General features: G+C 36.6%; 1 protein-coding gene across 1 annotated transcript in view; it reads left to right on the top strand.

Annotated features, from left to right (window-relative positions):
• Window positions 1-2,423: 2,423 nt before the first annotated feature.
• Window positions 2,424-24,833, top strand: part of gjd1b (gap junction protein delta 1b) — a 32,272-nt gene continuing 9,862 nt past the window's right edge. Inside the window, exon 1 of the mRNA XM_083526067.1 lies at window positions 2,424-3,374. Within this exon, the coding sequence (XP_083382193.1) occupies window positions 3,304-3,374 (71 nt within the window). The 5' untranslated portion in view covers window positions 2,424-3,303. The remainder of the gene's footprint in view (window positions 3,375-24,833) is intronic.

The following is a 24,833-nucleotide window of genomic DNA, read 5'->3' as shown; positions in this document are numbered from 1 at the left end:
TTTTTATCCCCGATTAAAAAAACATTTCCTCCGGCGGTATTTATTTATTTTTCTTTATTAGAAATTTATTTAGAATAAATTTTTCTTTTTTTAGTTGACCTAACCCAGATTGACACAGTGAAGCATGGTGATGGCAGCATTATGTCTATTTTCAAGAGTGTTTCAACTTAATTCATTCAACTTTAATACTGAGTACAAATGTAAAGAATCAACCAAATTTCTTGCATTCTTTTATAGAGATTGATCTCCCTATAAAGTTAACATAAAGGAAGAAAACTATCATTATATACTGTCATCATATGATCCCCGGTCGGGGAACCAACCCCAGCCATTAGGGTTGCACAAGCCAGTGCACTCTTAGTGCCGGTCCCAAGCCTGGATAAATGGGGAGGGTTGTGTTAGGAAGGGCATTCAGCGTAAAAACATGTGCTAAATCAAAAACATGCGGATCTCGAATACGGATGATCAAAAAGTTTAGAGACTAGTTTTGTTACACGCCAACAGATGGCAGCACAAGACTGCACGCACAGTCACAGGCAGCACCGACCTTCATAAGTCAGTGTGGCAAAAGACATCGTCTTGTGTACATCGTCAGCTGTGCAACTGGTGCTATTCTGACTACGAGTCACCATATTGGATAGCACAAAGAGCAAATGTGAAATTTTGCATGAAACTGGGCAAATCTGCCACAGACAGAGGTGGCAAAAGTACACACATACTTCACTTAAGTAGAAGTACAGATAATAAATATTTAATATAATTAAATAATTAAAATACTCTGGTCAAAGTTAGAGAACTGACTGTACTATATTACTCAAGTTAATGTAAAGAATTTTGGGTAGCTGCTCCCTGTTTTAGTGTCACACTGGTCGTCACAACATATTAATATTAGGTCTGTCAATCGATTAAAATATTTAATTGCAACTTAATCGCACATTAGTACAAATACAAAATAGCACAACTAGTCAAGTAAAGTACTGATTCCATAAAAATCTGCTTAAGTACAGTAACAAAGTATTTGTACTTTGTTACTTGCCACCCCTGCCCACAGAGACGTTTGACAAGTTTGCAGTGATGCTGCAATGTGTCGTTCGAGGTTTTTCAAATGGCACGCATGTTTTAAAAGCGGAAGCACATCACTGGAAAATGACGGAGATCAGGAAGACCTTCAACAAGCTCAACCCCTAAAATTTCGAAAACCAGTCGGCAGCTTGTGCATGATGATCATCGAAGAACAATCTTCAACATTGCTGGCATTGTCTGTGTGTCATACGGAACAGTCCAGGCAATCCTCACATGTGATTTGAACATGCGCCGTGTTGCTGCCAATTTCGTCCCCAAGCTGCTGACCCAGGAGCGAAAGGAACACCGCGTCAAATCTGCTAAGAACTCGCGATTGACCTGTCCTTCATGTTGAGCATCATCAGAGTGAAACTGGGGTGTGCAGGTACGACCGCGAGACAAAGCAACAGTCTTCACAGTGGAAGAGCCCATCATAGACATGTGTGAAAAAGGCGAGGCAGGTCCGCAGCTCGACCAAGTGCATGCTCATCAACTTTTTCAGCATTTGCGGGACAAATGGACAGCAACAGTCAACAGCAACAGATTTGAGGATTGCATGGGCTGTTCCATCATGCATCGAGAATTTGTCCTGAGGGGCCAGACCGTCCCCTCGAATTCTACTGCCATTTTAAGGCGTATGAGAGAGACATTCGGAGAAAGAGACAGACCTAGAACAGATATAGTGTCAAAGCTTTTTGATATATATATATATAATTTTTAATTACTGCAGTTCACTACATGTCTAAATAAGTTCAAAAATAGAGAAATCCTCTTTTTCCAACACTAAAGCAAAGATATGCAAAAAAAAGAATTGTTATTTATACTTTTTAAGATTGTGTAGTATCCATGGTAATGCTTTATTTTTAAATACCTTTGACAGAATAATTAATGTGAGCACAGGTTCTTATTTTAACCTTGTAGATGTAGAGAACTGACTTGATTGCTCATAATACCAATATATATAAGGTTTTGAGTACAGATTTTCCATTTTGTTCTCATTAACAGAGAAAGCCCTTAATTTAAAGCCAAATCTATTATTCTTAGACAAAATGGATGCACGTGTGCCTAAATACCAGCATATTTGAAAGGAAATTATATGCCATCTAGGGTGTAATTGTCTTGCATCCTTTTCTCCCATTCCACACATCTCGGTCAATGGGAAGGTATGCAGACCCGAGTGCAAGGAGGAGCCGAATGCTTTGGATGGCATTTGGAAGCGAGAGGTAGCGAGAAATCAAAGCAGGAGGGGGCGGATAAAATGAAAAGAGATTGAGGAAGGTGTAGAGCAGTGATTCGTCTCACTAATCTCCTGGACACACACACACACAAGAATCTTGTGAAAAATGATGAATGGCAGAAACAGGTGAAAGCGGATGTCGTGAAGATGGAAGCAGCAAATGTTTCCAGTTAATCGGAGCTTCTTACATGAACAATTGAAGCATATTTAAGAAGGGAAAGGTGAAAGCGAGTGTGAGCAAAGCAAGAGAATAGGGAGAGAGGGAGGCAGGGAGCGAGAGCTGGAGGGAGAAAAGGAGGGAGGGAGTGAGGGAGTGAGGGAGAGGAAAGCCACGCTCACTCACTGTGACAGTGCCAAAGCGAGCGGAGAACGCGAGAAGGAGGGGAGAGGGAGAGGAAAGCTGAAGACTTGAGAGCTCCGGAGGAGAAACTGGTAGTGACAGAAGGGTCAGAGGGAGCAGCACCGAGAGAAAAGGGGTCAAAAAAAACATGGAGGGCTAAAAAAGAAAAAAGAAAATGAAGGATGGGAGAGAGAGATAAAGGCGTAGATGCGGCAGAGCTGGATAGACTCATCTAAAGACAAGAAAGAGGATAAGCGTGGAGTAACTAATGCTCGGCGTGTGTACGAGGCACCGTGACTGACAGGGATTGTGTGATGCCCCACTGGTGGATTAGGACAGATGAAAACAGGGACGAGAGAATTGTAGTGTGAGGCTTGAGTGACAGGAGAGCGAACAAGTGTAAAGAGCATCCAGGGTCAGCGATTAATTTTTTTTTTTTTTGGGTTCACGCTTTCATGACACATTCTCATCATGGGATTTCTCCATCCCTAAGACCTTACAGTAGGACCACATTGTCTTGTCCGCTTCTTCTCGCTTTTACTTCCGCCTGTTGCTGCTTAACTCCACAGAGAGAGAGAGAGAGAGAGACTGCCAGAAAGACAGAACAAGCCTTGTGGATCCCGAGGAGTACGTAGTGCTCGGTGGATGCCTCCAGTATCCAGCCATGGGGGAATGGACCATCCTCGAACGCCTCCTAGAGGCCGCTGTTCAACAGCACTCTACTATGATTGGGAGGTAAGAACACCTCTATGAGTTTGCACTAGAAAATATTTTGCTTCTCAGGGTGAGAAATGTGTCAGAATGCATCAGACTATATTCCACTATTCCATATTGAAGGTCAAACACAACTTTTCCAGCTTTTCCATCATTTACACCTCCAAAATAAATATTTTACATTGTCTAAGCATGTTTAAGGGTTGAACATCCTCACCTGTGACCTATGCCTATTAATTGAAGTCCAAAATGGCGATGAATTCGAACAGATCAGACTGTAATGCGTTCCTGGCGTAGACACCGGACCATTACAGTGGCTTATGGCAGAGAGAGTGACGTGCTGAGTGATCATATGCTGTTGGGGCTTTAAGTTAATCCTATAGGATGAGGGCAGCAAACACACAGGCGAACACATTCACGGATGCGCGCACACACACACACACACACACACTACTGCAAGCTCAATGTTTAAATAAATAAAATAAAGTAAGTCCTCATATGACCATGTGGGATCAGAATGAATAATTATTATTTATTATTTTCTATTATTTGTATTATTCAATATTATTGAAATTATTTAGACATGTATATATATATATATATATATATATATATATATATATATATATATATATATATATATATATATATATATATATATATATATATATGTATATGTATATAGATAGACAATTATCATTTTATATGCACACTGATTTTTTGCTCCCTATAACAAATAAATTGATTCTTGTACAATTCTGTAAATGCTGCCATATGAAAGAACTCAGCAACTACAGCTGTAATGTGGCATCTCCAAAATAAAAAACCTACAGTTTATACCTGAACCTATAGCGAACAAACAAATATTTACTTCAGATAATCCATTTCTTGTGTAATCAATTGCAATCCCAGTTCTTTCTTTTCATTTCCTGTCACTTAGCTGCATTATATCGGGCAGTTGTCTAATCTGAAAGGTCAATTACCTTCGCTAGTCGAACGTGTACCTCACTGTACAATTATATTAGTGAAATACGAATATATATTTGTGTGCGATTCATGACAGCTGTTTACATGAGTTGTTTACGTTCATGTGTTTTGTTACACGTTTTTCATTTCTTTTCACCTGTCATTTTTACACAATTCTGGATTTTGATGTCATTTTTCTGTTTCATTCTCTAAAGCAGTTTTTACATTACATTTACTTTCCATGTGGTATTTTTCAATTGCTTTTTGCGTTTTTACTTTTTCATTAGTTTTTTACACGATTCTCTTAATTGTGTGTTATTTCTACATGATTCTTTTATTTTAATCTTTATTCATGCTTACACAATGATTTACACATCATGAACTGACTTCAGCAAGTAGAAGTTCATGTGTCGCTCATATCTTGTATTTCTTGTTTGTTTTTTTTAGCGAAACATGTCATTATACGATTCATACATGCCGCTTTTCTTTAAATCGCATTTAGGCATTTTACATGACATATGGTTAATTGAGGGATTACAAAGCAATATAAATGTAGGTATACATTCCCCAGAGGCACCAGTAATCTCTGCTTCTTTGCTTAACTTTTTTTCCATAATGCTTCTATAGACATCTAACGAGAAGGTGTGTTATATGACTTAATAAGTCTAATAAGTAAACTGGAAGTAATAACAGGTAGGAATGTTAAGAGTGGAGAACTGAAGCCACATAAGATCACACGCTTGATCTAGGATTTAGCGCTAGCATTAATCTAAAGAATCATTCAATCATTAACGGATATGTCCACTCCAGAGCTGGGCGTATTCTCTCAATGACATTTCCTTCAAATTCAAATTCTCTGATATTTACGTGATCATGAAGCCAGTCACTCAGACGGCGTTGAAATGTAGTTACTAAGCAACAACAAGCTCCTCATAAAATAAGAAGTCACAGATCATTTTTGGCTCTATAAACTGCATCATTTTTTTTCAATGCAATTTTTTTCAACATTCATTATCATACAATTTACACCAGGGCCCTGTATGTTGTGTCAGAGCCTTGAACTGAACTTCGTGCTTGCTTCATTGGAAGTCGATGATTTGTCTTTTCAAATGATTGCAGTCATGAGAACACTGTTGCTAAGCAACTGTATAAATATGGATGTCAAGCACACACTCGCTAATGGCGGAAGATAGCGATTCGACTAGCTAGTCATTTACACAAGCAATATAAAGGCAGTCTGGAAACGTAGACATGAATATCAACCTTTCTCTTAAAAATGTGTGTAAAGGACTCATAACATCATGACTACATTTATTCTTAAGTGCAAACACAACTTTCTAAGCATTATATTAAAAGACGTTACAGCACAAGCTCAGCTTTTAGACAAATTTTCTTTGAAAAGAAAAATTTGTATAAAAATAGAAAGCAAAAGCAATGGATGCAACCACATCTGTGTGCAAAAAAAGTAGTCACGTGATTTCGCCAATGTTCTGTATGTTTTTATCATCCATGATTTATTCATGCTTACAAATGATTAGTTTGTTTTTAGATGTACTTTTTAACGAGTCATTTTGCATATGATGATAATTTATTTAAATATATAAATTATATTTTCTCACAAATCAATTATTTTTGCATGTTTACAAATCATTTCTTTTTTCACGTGACAAATTTTTGCATGCGATTTTTATGTCTAATTTGTTTTCTCACTGGATTTCTCATTAAATTACATTTTTATGAGATTTTTTTCAATTTTAATTTCATATTTTTTCTTTTTGCATGTCATTTTTATATTCAATTTATTTTTGCTTGTGATTTGTACATGTTACTATTTTCTCATGCAATTTTTTTTTAATTAAATTTTCATGTGATCATTGTTTTATTTCTTTTCTTTCACGATTTTTACACAATTCATAATTTTTTTCACATGAAGGCATGATGTGGATCAAATTTGTTTCTTTAATATTTGTATGTTGGAAAGTTCTGGAAAATCAGTCTATATTACAATGTACAACCTGCGTTTGTGTACATTCTAGTTCTTGTATATTAAACTGTATTAAGATACTGTATATGTTAAACCGTCTTTAGACATTGTAGTTTCTTGTTGGTTTGGAATATTACGAATGTAACCCAGAAAAGTAGTGATACATAATATTTGTCAGATTCAGTAGAACATCATTTGTTTATTTTTTACTCCTTGAGCCCACCCATTCATTTTCCAGTATACACAAACATTTACATTTACATTTGCGGCATTTAGCAGATGAATAAATCTTCACTGGTATGCCAGATTACAAACTTAATATAAATATCACCCTAGAATTCTACAAACTTCCACAAAGCTTCACCTGAGACTTTTTGGTTTATTCGATTTCGATTTAGTATTCGCCAGTGACGTCACTTTCGAGCACACTCTCACTGAAATGCAACTCTTTAAAACAGATGGTTGAAAACCAGGTTTCAATGCGTAAAACACATAAGATTCACCTGTTAAAGATTTAAGGGAATGCACATACTTCTGTAAAGCTAGCCATGCAAACAATTCAAAGCTTTGTACAGATTGTCTTTACATGACTAGGATTCCCTGAAAGAAGAGATATTGTATCTTAATAAGAGTTTCCTTTATAAAAATGACTGACTGACTGACTGACTGACTGACTGAATGATTGAATGAATGATTGAATGAATGAATGAATGAATGAATGAATTTAAAACCTACATACCATACACCAGTACTAAATGACTCCATCATGCCTCCATCAAAGCACTTCATTCTGAAAGGGTTTATTGAAAGTTTTTTTTTTTTCCAAAGCATAGAGATTGCTCAAACTTTCTGAACCATATTTTTAAACTGTATTCCTCACCCATGTAATATTCCTGCACTGAGGCCATGGCTCAATCCATTATATTTCTAAATCATTATTTCTATGTTACTTGTGCTAATAAGAAAAATTATATCGAGACTTCTACACCTTTCATAGTTAGTGCTGATAAAAACACCTGCAAGCAAACGCTCCTCACAGATTGGCTCTCTGTTAGAGAACACTATAACAATCAAACAAATCGTGCATGCTTCGTTATTCTCACTGCTAAGTGAAACATTGATCGCCACCCCATCGTCTGTGCATTCATCCTTCGCATTCAATGCCTCGTTTCATCTTTTAAGTGGACTGCGATCATGACCCTGATTTGCACAGTGAGCTCAAACCTTAACTTTGCTTCAAAGCGAATAGACGCCTGGGTTAAGAATGATTCCACTGCACACAGATCTCATTCAGTTATTCTACACACAGAATGGTTTAGTTGCACCTCAGGGCCATGCAATCAGGTTTCTGTGATCACCAGCGCGTGAGTCTTGTGACTAAAATTAGCAATGCAGCTTTTTATAGCAGCTCGCCTTCTTTTTATGTCTAGCAGGGGGTATTTTTTTATTTTGTATTTTTTTGGAGTGGGTAGAATTACAAACTGTCCTTTTAGGTGAAATTGTGTTTTGCAGATTAAATGAATATTTTAAATAGTGCTTTTTAGAATGTGCAAATATGATTATCTCATGGCACCGAGCTATGACTCACTGTGCTGATGAGATTTAGACCATTTCAGAAGGAAAACTAAAGAGCATTTATGTCTATAATAGGGAATTGAATGCTAAGTCTACTCAGCTTCCTAAAAAGAAGAAAAGGATTCAACTGTTTTTTTTTTTTTTTTTCCATTTCAGGGAAAGAGCAGGCTTCAGCTAAGAATTGGCAAACGAAATAAATACAAATGTGTGAGGAATAAATGACAGTTCTTAGAAAAGCATTTTTTTTTCAAGCAAAAGTGATACTGTACAAGAATCTTGCAATGTCTAAGTAAAATTATACGTATAAGGGATTTGATAAATAGTATAATGGTTTTTGCATGTTCATATTTTTCGAAAAAAGCAGATTGCTAAGATAAAGAGGATACACAACATTTTAGTCAGCTTAGGGTTTAAAACAACAGCTTAATCATACTTTTGTATGTAAATGGACTTTGTGTTGCTGTAATGGACTCTGGGTCTTTTATAAAACCTAAAATGGAAGGTTGGCCTTTGTGAGTTCATGTTTATTTAAAAGAGAGCTTAATATATCCATTCGTCATTGCAGATGAGATCCAAGCCTTTCAAACAATGTTGCTTTGATTCTAACCTGTCCATAACGAATGGCTTGTAATAATTCACTACTGATCTCTTAAGGACGCCATTTTCTAAATAGCATTTGCGCTAGGTTTCAGACAACAGGATGACAAAACTCAAGGCTTTTCTCCGTTACCTGATTGGGGTCAGTGCATTAAGCAGGTGTCGATCAATAGAACCTGCCTCCCCTACACACATATACATTTCGTACCAGTAAAATGGGTTGCTTGGGAATTGGATTTGGTGCTTCGGAACCAATCAGCTGAATGTACATTTTCCAATCTGCTATGTCTGCAGTGACTACATCACTCCAATTCCACACTGAAAGTCTGCCTTGAAGTGTTTTTCTTATGATATTCTTTCCTACTAAAGAACACCTGGATTTTATGATATATGTTAATCCTTAACCCAAAATGAATGAAGAACCATTCAAAGTTATGTTAAATAGCAAATCAGTAAAGTAATTGTACCCATTTAGTGCTCCAAATATACTTGTATACAGCCTATATTTGAACTTAAACCTGAAGTGTGTGTGGCCTAAAACCAACGCACATCTCTACCCCAAAGTCTCTTGCCGTCATAAATAGTAACAGCAAACTTCACCATGTAACATACTGATAACAATGTAAAATATGCAACGATTCATCATGTTTTCACCATTAAATGATGAACAAGAACAGTACAGCCCATCTACATGTGCCTTCGGGAAATGGCATTAAAAAATCTGGCACGTACCAGTGGCGTATTTGGATTAAATTCAGCTGACAAACACAAGAATATAAAAAGCAAATACCCACAGTGGAATATTTTCCTGGAATCATTTTTTAAATAAAAATTAGATTTTCATCCATGTATCCTTCCATTCATTAACGATTTTCGCCCAGTTGCACTTACCCCTATTGTTATAAAGTGTTTTGAGAAACTGGTTCTGAATCACCTAACTGGGGGCCTACCAACTACACTGGATCCACCCCAGTTTGTCTATCGCCCAAACAGGTTGACAGAGGATGTCTTTTCCACGGCTCTTCATTCAGCCCTCACCCACCTCAACACCTACATCAAAATGCTGTTCATTGATTTAGTTCTGCATTCAACACAGCCATCTCCACTGTATTGATCACTAAACTCAGTGACTTGGATATCTGGACCTCTACTTGCAGATGGATTCTAGACTTTCTCACCAACATACCTCAGTCTGTTAGGTTGAGCAAACAGGTATCCTCAACCCTCATTCTAAACACCGGCATCCCACAGGGCTTTGTTCTAAGCCCACTACTCCACTCTCTGTTCACCCATAACTGTGCTCCTTTGCATAACTCCAACATCTTCATCAAGTATGCAGATGACATTACCGTGATTGGCTTTATCAGAAACGATGACGAATCGGCCTACAGGGAAGAGATCCGAAGCCTGGCAGCGTGGTGTTCCACCAACAACCTGACCCTCAATGCTATAAAGACTAAAGATCTTATTGTGGATTTTGGAAAATTTAACAGCAGAAGACACTCCCCAGTGTACATCAATTTAACTGAGGTGAAGAGGGTCTCCAGCTTTAAATAGTGGGAGTTCACATCTCTGAGGATCTGTCCTGGCTCCAGAACACATCAGCTCTGGATAACAAGGCACAAGAGTGCCTGTACTTTTGAGGAGTCTTAAGAGTGCTCAACTGTCCCCAAGGATTCTAATGAACAGATTTTTTACTGCCGCGTCATCCTGACCAACTCCATCGCTGTATGGTATTGAGGCTCCACTGTGTGTGAACGTAAAGCCCTGCGAAGGGTGGTCAAAACTGCCCAACGCATCACTGGCACCCAACTATCTCCCATTGAGCCCCTTCACCACAGCGTATGTCGGCGCAGAGCTCACATCATCAAGGACTCCACACATCTCAGTCACAAACTGTTTAACCTCCTTTCTTTAAGAAGGAGATATAGAAACATATGCACCAGAACCAGCAGGTTCAGGGCCAGCTTTTTTCCATCCATCATCACCCTACATAACTTTTAGAGTATTATATAATCACTATAACGTATAATGTATAACTTCTGTACAGTTACAAAATACAAAATTGCAATTATGTAATTGCATATAAATGTATTTACTCCTCATTCTCTACAGATATTGTGCCTTACATAAATCTGCACTAATATTTCACACACACACATCTATCTATCTATCTATCTATCTATCTATCTATCTATCTATCTATCTATCTATCTATCTGTCTGTCTGTCTGTCTGTCTGTCTGTCTGTCTGTCTGTCTGTCTGTCTGTCTCTATCTATCTATCTATCTATCTATCTATCTATCTATCTATCTATCTATCTATCTATCTATCTATCTATCTATCTATCTATCTATCTATCTATCTATCTATTCATTTGCTGTACATATATATATCAAATGTTGTGCATATACTTACATATTTATCTGCATTTTGTTGCACCTGTAATATGTTGCTGTACTATGCAAAGACAATAAAATTGCATCTATCTATCAATCAATCGAATGATTAGACATTCATGTTTTTCCATTTTTAGTCTTTTGGGTACATGTATTTATATGTTTGTGTTACTATCCTTTCTTTCTATACTAAAAATATAACAGAATCTGTTTACTTTGTCAACATTCACTTCAAATTATGAATTAAATTCCACACAAAATATTGTACATTGAATCTAAGAAAATCCATCTTCATCTCCAAAAATGCATTAAGCCATTTCATACCATTTTTTTGTAAATAAGTAAGAGGGTGATTTTTTTTATGGAAATACACAAAATGTAGTTAACTAGCATCTATGTTAATAGCATATACCTTTAAGCATATGCAAATTCTAATGATGTAGGTACAAACAAATTACATTTTGATCTACAGTTTCCACTCAAAGTGATTTTTTCATTTAATATAAAATAAATAAATAAAGGAAAACAAAAAGGAGGACTATTATCTTCTTATTATGATCACTGGGAAATTCAGATGTTTGAAGGTGAACATGTTTATGTAAGAGGGAAAAATGAGAGGGGATATTCAAACAATCTATGACTAATAAAGTTTTTAGAAGCATTTTAGATAACAAGACATCTTGAAAATAGATTTAAATGACAATGCAATAATAATGATTTTTAAAATAGTTTAATGAATATGTGCCAAAGTGTAGCTATAGTGGTCAGGGACAATTAAAAGTGGTGTTTTCTATAGGTTTCATTAATGTTATGCTATTATGAAACTGAAATAAATGCTACACATCTGTGTTTCATATGTCATTTACCTTAACATTCATCATCATTATCATTATCAATGCTAGAAATGTTTTGGGTCTCCGAGTTCAAATAAAGAAAAAAATCTAATGCCAAATCCAAAGACATTTCATCCAATTGTGTGCCTCCGAGTTTGTAGTAATAAAAAAAAAGTGGTTTATTAGGAAATATTGGGTTCCATATAGTGTATATGTATGTACACGCAATCTAAACAAATGGCTCACGAGTCATAAAAGCATTTAAAAGGTACAAAATGTTACCTATGCTTCAGTCAGAGGTTTTGTGAGATCCATAATCCAGTATTAACTACATATTTATTAGTAACACATATCTTCCCTATAAAGAAAAAGTAGTCCTGTAGCTGAAAGGTTGAATTATACAGAAATATATCTTAATTTAGAAATACCGTTGACTAAAGACTGCATGTAAACAATCAGTGGAGATGTGTGCCCTGAAGACGTCCAGTATAAATGGGTTTAAATAAGGATGTGGAAAGGAAAAAAAACACAAGCTTTTAAGAGAGATAGAGAGAAAGCTTTTACGTACTCTGTTCAGACCTTGTTAGTCTCTAGGGTGAGAGCGCACACTGAGGCCAAACGCTTAACAGGAACTGAGAATGTGTGTCAGGTTTACCAGAGTTATACATTCACACAGATACTGCTGTAAAACTCTACAACTAATACAAGGGTTCTGAAAGGGGGAATTCATTTATATTTTAATTATGCAGTAAGGCTGTAAAATGTTCTTATAGATCATATTGTGTTTAGCAGTTTTAGAAGTAAACATTAAATATGTCTCCTAGCTATGTTTGGATATTTTTTACCCACCCCTACAATTAGTCATTGCATTTTTGCACTTCAGCCTTAACCTTTGCTTTCTTAATAATGAGTCATTGTAAAGCAATAATATACATATATATTTCTTCACAATGTTAGCTAGCATCGAATCTTCACAAATAACCTACATTAATATTTTCCCACACCTTTTAAATCATGTAATGTAGGTTATTTGTGAAGATTCGATGCTAGCTAACATTAGATAACTGGTTAAGTAATCTTGCTATAAGCTAGTCACTGGATTAGCAAGATCTAATTCACTTGCTCATGTCTTTTCTCATCCTTTTATGCTAGTTTTCATGATATGATTGCCAAATGAAATATCCAGCTAAAATTTTAATAACCGCTAATACAGTGCATGTTAGCTTTTGGCCTGTTCACAAACTGGCTAGTTCAAAGGATGGCTATGTTCCAAATAAAAACATTGGAAATTCTGTTCAGAGTGTAATTGTCATAGAGCCATGCTTATGTTGTTTACACTTTTTAAAAGATTTCACACAAGAACCCTCAGCACAGTGTGATTACTGAACGAAGAATCTGGGTTTGTTGGTGCAGTAAATTTGCTTAGCATTTCAGCTTTGCCTGACATAAAATGCACAAAACCCAGCTTTATATAACATTTGATTAGAATAATGGCAGATTCAGACTTAACTTGTAAACTAAATAGTGAATATTTTTCCTCAGTTAAAAATCTGAGGACTGTAAAGCAGAGGTGTATTTCAGAGAAACTTCTAAGGAGGCATTAAGAGTAACATGATCATACTGTACATGTATTCTGTCTGTGTTTTTTGTGCAATATTATTTTTCATAACAGAAATGCTTTTCATAGACCATCTTACTTGTGTGGGTATTGAGGACTGCAGCACCACTGGCAAACAATGATGACAACAAGTGCTCATATAAACATGAAATTAAATTAATATTAATTGCAAGTCATGTCACACATCTGGGGTCTTTGTCTATACCTATCTACACATATTGTCCAAAAATCAAATTTTGACATCATGTTATTTATTAGAGTTTAATATGTTAAATTTAATTGGAACTTGATTAAATTTACAGCATGTCACTGCATCAACCAGTAACTGCCAATGTTTATTCATTAAACCCTGGCCTTGTTTCATTGTAGGAATTTAATTCTAAATCTCAGCCAATTCCAAACTTGTTTTAGCCATTATTTATACTATTTATAACATAACATTTTCAATCAATAATAGATAAATGCACATTCACACAGTGACATAGCTGCAAACAATTTGGACCAAAGCTACTGTTCAGGAGTGTTACAGATGCAATTCACTTTTGATGCCTAAAAATTATATTTAAAATCACAGATGAACTAAATGAACCAAAACTATTAGAACTCCTGACTTTTCCAGCCATTTGTGTTTTTTCCTCAATCTACACATTTAAAGGCACACAATTGTACAAGATGTCTTTGGATGCAGTTACATTATTTTCCCTTAACTTGAACTAGGAGACCCAAACCTGTTCCAGCATGACACTGTCCCTGTGCATAAAGCAAAGCAAAATAGATTTTTTTTTAGCAAAATTCATTATTTTTCTCAAAATTCTACAAATAATACCCCATAATGAGACAGTAAAATAACATTTTTAAAAATCTTTTCAAATTTATTTTGAGAAAGAAAAAAAACATCACATGTACGTAAATATTCACAGGCTTTGCTCAGTACTTAAAGGACCTTTGGCACCAATTACAGTCTTAAAGTAAGACTTTAAAGTCTTTTTGAGCATGATGCTACAAGCTTGGTACACCAATATTTGGGTAGTTTCTCCCATTCATCTCTACAGAACCTCTCAAGCTCCATAAGGTTGCATGGTGAGCGTCGGTGCACAGCTATTTTCAGATCTCTCCAGAGATGTTCAATCAAGTTAAAGTCTGGGCTCTGGCTAGGCCACTCAAAGACATTCACAAAGTCGTCCCGTACCCACTCCTTTGTTGTCTTGGCTGTGTGCTTAGGTCATTGTCCTGTTGGAAGATGAACCATCACCCAGTCTGAGGTCCAGAGTGCTTTGGAGCAGGTTTTCATCAAGGAAGTTGATAATTGCTGCATTCATCTTTCGCTCGATCCTTTATAGTCTTCCAGTACCTGCCATTGAAAAACATCCCCACAGCATGATGCTGCCACCACCATGCTTCACTGTAGGGAGGGTATTGGCTAGGTGATGAGCGATGCCTGGTTTTCTTCAGACATTACACATCCAGACCAAAGAGTTTAATTTTTGTTTCTTATGGTCCGAGAGCCCTTCAGGTGCCTTTTGGCAAACTCGAGGTGGGCTGTCATGTGCCTTTAACTTAGGAGTGGCTTCCATCTGGCCATTCTACCATACAGGCCTGATTGGTGGAGTGTTGCAGAGATGGTTGTTGTTCTGGAAGGTTCTCCTCTCTCCCTCACCTGGGCTCAATTTTGAGTGTCATGGCAAAGGATGTAAATGTGATTATTTTAGTTTTTTTATTTTTAATAAATTTGCAAAGATTTCAAACAAACTTCTGTCACATTGTCATTATAGGGGTATTGGTTGTAGAATTTGGAGGAAAATAATTAATTTAATCCATTTTGGAATAAGGCTGTAATATAACAATATGTGGAAAAAGTGAAGCGCTGTGAACACTTTCTGGATGCACTGTGACAGTCTTCAAGTGTTTTATTCTTTAAATATAAAAATGTGTGTGTTCAGAGCTACAGGCTGTCACTGTGTTGCATATGTAAGCCAAAGTGAGGAAATATGTGAATGCCATTGAACTAAACAGACAATAAAATTTGCAAAGAAAAACATTAAGTATATTCTTAATATAAACACAAATGATTTATATTTTATACAAATACTAAGTGGTAAAGTTTGGAGTGTGTGTGTGTGTGTGTGTGTGTGTGTGTGTGTGTGTGTGTGTGTGTGTGTGTGAGAGAGAGAGAGAGAGAGAGAGAGAGAGAGAGAGAGAGAGAGAGAGAGAGAGAGAGAGATCTTATACACAGATGATCGCCGCATTGAAAGGCACGAGCAGAAAACAAACACAAGCTCCCACACAGGCTTGAAACACTATAAACACTAACACTCACAAGTGATTCATATGCACAGAAACACACAACACTTTAACAGACAGATGGTCAGCCATATACACACAGAGAGAGAGAGAGAGAGAGAGAGAGAGAGAGAGAGAGAGAGAGAGAGAGAGAGAGAGAGAGAGAGAGAGAGAGAGAACTCTGCAGCATCTATATTTAAAGCCAGTGAAAACCATGCCCAGCACTCAGTAGTAGAACCAGAAAGTCCTATATCAGGAGACTCCTCACAGTTTTCGCAGACTAGCACATACACACACTTTTACATGGTATTAAACAATTATCCTCCTGTTTGCTGACACACATTATTTGTGCCAATACAATTTGCTATTTACTAGCAAGTGTATATCTGTGTATCAGAACTATTCTTTGGCCAAGTGGCATCAGGTAGAGTTCTGTAAAATGCAATAATTAGACTTGCGGATTTACACATTCGCAAAGGCAGAAAAAACACAAAAGCTTAAGTAATCTGCCATAAAATAAATAATACTCTAAATTCCACTTGAACATGTAGCGTTGTCTTATTTCAAAACTCCTTATAGATGTATAAAGCTTTGCACTCCTTATAGATATATAAAGCTTTGCACAAATCAGGATGTAAATTTGTCACTTAATGATAGATAGATAGATAGATAGATAGATAGATAGATAGATAGATAGATAGATAGATAGATAGATAGATAGATAGATAGATAGATAGATAGATAGATAGATAGATAGATAGAATCAGAATCAGAATCAGATTTTTTTTTTCATATTTACTGACCTGTGAGGAAAAGCATAGAGGAAAAGCAAACAATATTAACTGCAGTAAACAGAGGTTCACTGGGAGCATATTGTTAAAAGAAGTCCTGAAATGAGCACAAGGTCCCAAAATTGTAGGCTTGTCCCATAATCATGATGCTGGTGATGAGGTTGCTAATCTTTATCATCATCATCATCATCATCACTTAAACTATGCTGTAAGTGTAGCAGATGAATGTACTGTATGGTCAGTTTAGTCTTTTAATCAGTTCAAGTTCTATTTTGAAGCTGTCATTTTGCTGTCTGTCAGTGGTTTCACATCAGAGAATTAATTCCACTGCTTACGTTCTTGCCAGGTGATTTTTTTTATTATTTTATTTCACATTTTAAAATGGTCTATTTTATGTTACAGTGCATTACATTGACAGCAAATTTTAAAAAGCATATATATTACAGTACATATATTGTTTTCTATCTATAGATTTCTGGCCGGGAATATATGTATTTAAGCACCTGATCTAGACAACAAAAATATGAAATCTTGGGAGTTCTGAACTACAAACAGGTCATTTGGTGCACTGAAAATGACCTGGAAATGCATGACCTGCAGCACACCCATGTAAACATGTTGACAGAATTTCTCACTTCATTCTTTTCAGATTAATAACATTTCCAGATCTATATACAATACTACATGGGATTATTTGTAGATCTGTAAAATAATCATGAAAGACAACATAATAGGGCAGATTTCTTTCTAGAGACCAGGAACAGGAAATGCTGTAACATTTCTTTATTCTTATTGAAGGTCATTAAGTACATTAAAGCTTGTAGATTGTAATCATTATTGCATGGCTCTTATCAGAACGGCATGTCAGATTTGGTGTGGATTAATCTGGATTATGGCGAACCTTCCACTGTCCTGGAGCTTTTATTTTTTTTCAAAGTCACATCCTGAAAAACAAGGGCAAAAGGTTTTGGTGCCAGAGGATGGAAATCTGTGTAGCACAGTAAGGCATAAAAGTCAATTATTTCAAGCAGATGAACAACAGGGACACTATAGTTTGCTTAGTATCACTTAGTGACAAATGAGGAAGAAAATACACTGTTCTGCTTTAGAAAGTCAACCATGAAACCAAAGGGACTATTTTGTGGCTTTTTGAACATCATTTTACAGTATTGTTAAAGTTATTTATTAGCATTTAGAACCTTATTTATTAAGTAACACATCTAAGCAGGTAATTTACATATTTACATAGAAGCACGTATGGACTGCCAGACTAGTTCATCTATTAAACTACAGTATCTCTGCATTTAATTACCATATATTTACATTTGCATCCAAATTAACATATAACACATGCAAACAATAAACAGTAGCAAATCCAAAAAAAAACTGGAGGAGGAATTAAATTATATAATTTATTATTCTGATCATTCATGATTAATAACCACTTAATACTAGTCAGGGTGGATCCATAAAACATGAATAAATGTAAATATATACCCATTCATCAATCTAATCCACAATCTGGCCTGGCATGTTTTGAGGAGCTGGGAAGAAACCATAAAACCCATCGAAAATTTACAGTGACTTGGAGAGAAAATGAGAACCTCCACAAGAGAATTTGCTACGTGGTATGGATTAGAGACAGTGGCGTTGACAGGAGCTGGAGCTGGCGGTAGCAGAGCTTAAGATGCTGAGATGCATTGGGAGTGACGAGGATGGACCCTTCCACACTTTCTTTTCATACATCAAGTGTACGCTTGGTTGAGGGGGGCTCGGTATCTGAAACGTCATTGACATTTGGGTTGAACTAGAACCATAGTATATCCAAACCACCTACTAGTATTTTCTTTTTTAAAGAGATCTGAATAAACCAACATAGGCACATCATGAGAATACCGAATATGCAAAACTCCATGAAGAGAGTAACCCAAACTCAGGATTGATCCTAAGATCCTGGAATTGTGTGAAAACACAACACAGCTCAACCCAAAACACAATTTCCGGTCCTTTATTCAGCGTTATGCGCTCATTACCTATTGGCTACACTGAACATTAGTTTGAAAGAGCGAAGGATAATATATAATAAGCTAATTTTTCATAGCATTAATATGAATGGTGAAGATTTCTTCTAATATTTAGATATTAAACTGAATTGATATTAATCACAATAGTCATGCCATGTCCAGTCAGCAAAGCGCATGTCATGTTTAATAAGGACCTTCCCTTCTATTTTGAGGTCATAATGAAGTGCATCTGAATTTGTTGTTGCAGTTTCGATTAAATTTTTTTTACTGTTTTTTCTGATTTGCTGTTAAATTTTTACTTCTTCAATGTGCTTTATAGAAACGGACAAGCATACCAAGGGGATTGCATGAAAAAAGCAAAGGAATGGTGCAAAGCATTTTTGGTTCAAAGCACCGACAGCATGGTCATAAACACCACAACACTACAACTGACCTATATTGTAAATCCAACACCATTAAGTGTGTGTTAAGCTCCCATTTCAGTCTTTTTGTTTTATTTAACATTTCTATATCTTTTCATCATTTTCTATTTAATACCCCGCTGCCTTTGAGGGATGGCGAGTTGTAGAGACAAAATTTCATTTCATGGGTGGCTGCACAAAGGGGGGGGTGCCAGCGGTTGTCTTAAATCCTGCGTGCTTTCATAGAACTCATTTGTGGATATAAATGAGTCGATGTCAGGTGCGAAGACTCTCGTTCACCACCATTTCTTGCAGCTGGTGGGTTAAAAAAAATAAAAATAAATGCAGCAGGTCATTCAATTGCCGGTCGTTATCTCATACAGTAAACGCTTCGGCTCATGCCGACCTCGCTCTCTCGTTCTCCTGCTCTCTTTCTGCCCTGTGCTGTTGCCGTGGCAACAGGCGCAGAGAGATGGGTGCAAAAGAGGATGGAGTTGTGGGTACCAAATCGCCACCCCCCCCCAATCCTCCAAACTCCCTCTCTACTCTACTCATATTGCCTCTCTTCTCTTGACTAAGTAGCTACAGGGTGACTGGCTTCATTCCTCTCTTTCTCTCCCACACACACACACACACACACACACACACACACACACACACACACACACACACACACACACACACACACACACACACACACACACACAAGTCACAATCAGTTAAGGAAATAATGCATGATATATTTTTCCAATATAATGCAAGAGTGTGCAAAACTTCTGCAGTAATTTGTCACAGCAAGAGATTTCACTATGATTATTAGTGTATATTTGTTTTTTGCTCTGAACTACTTAAGACTTTTTTTGGTTAAATGAATAATAAAGTAGTACTTGAATTGTGTAAATCCTGAAATAGATGAAAGAGTGAACAGGATAAATTCAGTGGTTAATTAACATTGATACTATTTTTTTTTTTTGGTTAAAATGCTATAAATGATCGCACACTTGATATCATGAGGAAAAACACTCGTGAAATGAAGGAGTAAATGGGGGGAGGAGGGGGGGGCACAATGAATAACCTACAGCTATTGGTTGGCATTAAAACATCTACTAATACAAGAAACCCTCTACCGGTTCCAGTACAGATTAAATGTTTGCACATGGAAGGATTATATCATTCAATTTCTGATGAGATTTTGTTTTTCATTTCATTTCATTTCATTTTTTTAATCTCCCCTGTGCATGTGTGCATGTCTGTGTGGGTGTGTGTGTGTGTGTTTGTATGTGTGGGTGTGCATGCACTTCCATCCCTGCATAAATACCTTATAAATAATTTCTCTTTCATTCTTGCTTTCATGCTTCCATCCTTCTGTCTCTGTAACTGTACACATCTGCAGAATTATAAAGGATTCCTCATTCCTCAGGTGTCTACCAGGAAGAAACTTTCAAACTGGACAATCAATACTGGACAAGCATGTATGATTTGATGCAGATTATTCCTCGACCTCTGTGACCACACAGCTCGAATGCAAATCCACGATGATTCGGATTAGAAAGTAAAAGGGCTGTCAAAATGAATTATAATGTTTAATAAATACCTTTGCACTCACATGCACCAAAAGGACAGGTATCACCGGCTTTTAATACAAATAAAAAGAAGAAAGAAAGTAAAAAATGATTGAATTGTACATTTATATTGAAAGATGTTTATGATATTAAAGTGGAAGGCTAAAATATAATGATTATTAATAGCTTGACAATAAATCTTAACAAAATATAAAAATATATACCTCGGTTTTTAAGTCTTGGTTTGGTACAATTTTGGTACAGTTTAGAAATGCAAACAAAAAATTGCTTGTCGTTTTTTATTAACGCAGTTTATTATTGTTGACATTTGGTAACATCCACAGTTTACATTATTAAAATCATTTTAAATAAAATCCCTGCTTGTTTAAATAATATATCAAATAATATTTTACAATATTTCATTAAAATAAAATAGAATAAATTAAAATAATCAAATACACAATTTATTATATTGATTAAGTAAAGTAACCAATTGAATTGATTAACTGAAAAGAATAAATTGAAAAATTTAATTAAATTTGTTAGACCCCATTTGGATAATACATATGTGTATGTAAATGTGTGTGAATGTGTGTGTGTGTGTGTGTGCATGTGTGATTTACATTACATCTTCTAAAAATGATCTACTTAACTGTTACTACCTATTTCATCATACTTTAACAAATGTTTTATTTCTTCCATCCTTCATTCATTCACTCCCCCAGTCAGTAGCCACAGTGACACTGCACTAACTCAATTAATTTTTTTTTACCCCTAGCATTGTTGTCAAGTCAAGTCAAGTCAAGTTTATTTGTATAGCGCTTTTCACAACAGACATTGTCTCAAAGCAGCTTTACAGAAAACAACAGTGAAGGTGAATGGTGTGCGTTTGTCCCTGATGAGCAGCCGTGGCGACAGTGGCAAGGAAAAACTCCCTTAGATGATATGAGGAAGAAACCTTGAGAGGAACCAGACTCAAAGGGGAACCCATCCTCATATGGGTGACATCAAAAGTTTGGTCATAAATCTTTCAACAATACAGAACAATTTGTGATCATCATAGATCCAGCATCAGCTTCTCCATGCCAGGGCCTTTAAACACTCGGCATCTACTTCTCCATGATCATCCATAGGTCCATAATCTTCACGAGGTGGGACGTGACTGGAGCTGGCCAAACCTCAGGAAGCCTCGGGATGGGGAGAGAAAGAGAAGCAGTGGAGAGGAATTAGCGTAGCTGCTGTTCATGATATTAACAGCACAAGTTGATAATGTGCATGTGATCAGATGTTCTGGAGCACAAGGTTGTGATGTGATGTGCGTGATGTGTGTTATGTGTAGGCTTTGCTAAAAAGATATGTTTTTAATCTACACTTAAACTGGGAGAGTGTATCTGAACCCCGAACACTGTCAGGAAGACTATTCCAGAGTTTAGGAGCTAAATGTGAAAATGCTCTACCGCCTTTAGTGGACTTTGCTATTCTAGGAACTACTAGAAGCCCAGAGTTTTGAGATCTCAGGGAGCGTGACGGATTGTAGCGTGTTAAGAGACTGGATAGATACATGGGAGCCAAACCATTTAGTGCTTTATAAGTGAGTAGCAGTAGTTTGTAGTCTATTCGAAACTTAATAGGAAGCCAATGTAGGGACGATAAGATTGGGGTTATATGATCGTATTTTCTTGACCTAGTAAGAACTCTTGCTGCGGCATTCTGAACTAACTGAAGCTTGTTTATTAATGATGCAGGACATCCACCTAGTAATGCATTACAGTAGTCTATTCTAGAGGTCATAAACGCATGGACGAGCTTCTCTGCATCAGATATAGATAACATATTTCTTAGCTTAGAAATATTTCTAAGGTGAAAGAAGGCTGTTTTTGTAACTTGATTGATGTGATTTTTAAAAGATAAGTTGCTGTCTAAAATAACTCCCAGGTCTTTTACCGTTGAACTAGTAGTTACAGAACAACCGTCTAAATGCAGGCTGAGATGCTGGAGCTTCTGTGTACTATTTTTTGGGCCGATGAGCAAAATCTCCGTTTTATCAGGATTTAATAGCAGAAAGTTATGGGTCATCCAATCTCTTATTTCTTCAACACACTCAGTTATGCGAGCTAATTGAGCTGTATCGCCTGGTTTGGATGAAATATATAGCTGGGTATCATCAGCATAACAATGGAAGCTAATTCCATGCCTTCTAATAATATTTCCTAATGGAAGCATGTATATTGTAAAAAGCAGGGGTCCCAGAACTGACCCTTGTGGCACGCCATAATTTACTAGCATTATCCTGGATAGCTCTCCATTTAAATCTACGAAATGGTAACGATTGGACAGGTAGGATTTAAACCAGCTTAATGCCTGTCCCTGAATACCGATGTAATTCTGTAAGCGATCGAGGAGAAGATCATGATCTATAGTGTCGAACGCAGCACTAAGATCTAGTAAAACTAATAGGGAGATGTAGCCTTGGTCTGAAGCTAAAAACAGGTCGTTAGTGATTTTAACTAGAGCAGTTTCTGTGCTATGATGGGGCCTAAAACCTGACTGAAACTCTTCAAAGATATTGTTCTCCTGCAAGTGGTTACATAACTGGGCAGCGACAATCTTTTCTAAAATCTTAGACATAAATGGGAGATTTGAAATTGGTCTGTAATTCGATAGCGTGTTTGGATCCAGATTAGGTTTTTTTTTTTTGAGGGGCTTAATAACTGCTAACTTGAGGGATTTAGGGACATGACCTAACGATAGTGAGGAGTTAATAATATTTAAAAGAGGCTCACCAGCTGTATATAACACTTCCTTCAGTAGTTTAGTGGGAATTGGATCTAACTGACATGTTGTTGATTTAGCTTTCATAATAGCATCATACAGCTCTTCCTGTCCTATACATGTAAAACAGTGTAGTTGTGGGGTTGTAAGTACGATTGTGTCAGGAGATGCTGTCAGAGGTTGAACTGCCACAATTGTTTTTCGAATGTTATCTATTTTTTCAGTGAAGAAATTCATAAAGTCTTCACTACTAAACTGTGATGGAACACATTTTTCAGATCCCTGATTTGTTGTTAATTTAGCGACTGTACTGAAAAGGAACCTGGGATTGTTTTTGTTATTTTCTATGAGTTTGCTCAGGTGTTTAGCTCTAGCAGCTTTTAGCGCCTGTCTGTAGCTAAGCATACTGTCTTTATACGCAATTCTAAATACCTCCAATTTAGTTTTCCTCCATTTTCTCTCCAGATTACGTGTTGTTCTCTTTAGGGCATGCGTATGACTATTATACCAAGGTGCAGTTGCTTGTTCTCGAACCTTTTTTAACCGGATGGGGGCAACAGTGTCTAAAGTGCTAGTGAGGATAAGGTCTATGTTGTTCGCCATCTCATCAAGATGATCAGCATTTATGGGTTTAATGTGAAACTGAGATAAATCAGGCAGGTTATTTATGAATCTGTCCTTAGTGGTTGGAATAATAGTCCTACCAAGTCGATACCGTGGTGAAACACGGTTAATCTGCTCTACCGGTAGTGTGTACAGTAGGAGATAATGGTCTGTGATGTCATCATTCTGAGGTAAAATATTTATATCAGTGACGTCTGCTCCGTGGGATATTATTAAGTCTAGTGTGTGGTTAAAACGGTGGGTTGGTCTGGTGACGTTTTGTTTAACTCCAAAAGAGTTTAGTAAATCGACAAATGATAATCCTAGGGCATCGTTTTCATCATCTACATGAATATTAAAATCTCCTACAAGCAGCACTTTATCAAAGCTGATCAGGAGGTCTGAGAGAAAACAAGCAAACTCATGAAGAAAATCAGCGTAGGGTCCTGGGGGTCTGTACACGGTGACCAGAGCGAGTTTTCTATGCATCTCTGAAAGTGCAATTTTAAGAACGAGCACTTCAAATGATTTAAAGCTGAATCCTAATCTCTGACTAACATTAAGAGAAGCACTATAAATGGTTCCTACACCCCCCCCACGACCAGTCTGACGGGGCTCATGCTTATAAACATATCCTGACGGTGTAGACTCGTTTAGACCCATATAATCACCTGGTTTAATCCAGGTCTCAGTGAGACAGAGTGCATCGAGATTATTCTCTATGATCATCTCATTTACAATCAGTGCTTTGGGTGCAAGTGATCTAATGTTTAAAAGACCGAACTTTAGAACTTTGTTGTGTTTGTTTATCTGGCATTTTTCAGTTTTAACTGCAATAAGATTATTTCTGGATCTTGTGTATGTAATTCTTGGTTTTACTACCCGAGGAATAGATATGGTTTCTATAAACTGGGCTGTGTGTGAACTTGTAACTATTTGGTCTGTAGTATGCGTGTTCTTATAGTTGAAGATTTCTTGATGTCTTACCAGTTGTGTATGTTTTCTAGTTTAATAATAATAATAATAATAAAATGCACTCTATCTATCTATCTATCTATCTATCTATCTATCTATCT

Source organism: Silurus aristotelis (genome assembly GCF_946808225.1).
Source record: "Silurus aristotelis genome assembly, chromosome: 22".
NCBI classification, from domain to species: domain Eukaryota; kingdom Metazoa; phylum Chordata; class Actinopteri; order Siluriformes; family Siluridae; genus Silurus; species Silurus aristotelis.
This window is presented reverse-complemented; position numbering and strand designations above follow the sequence as displayed.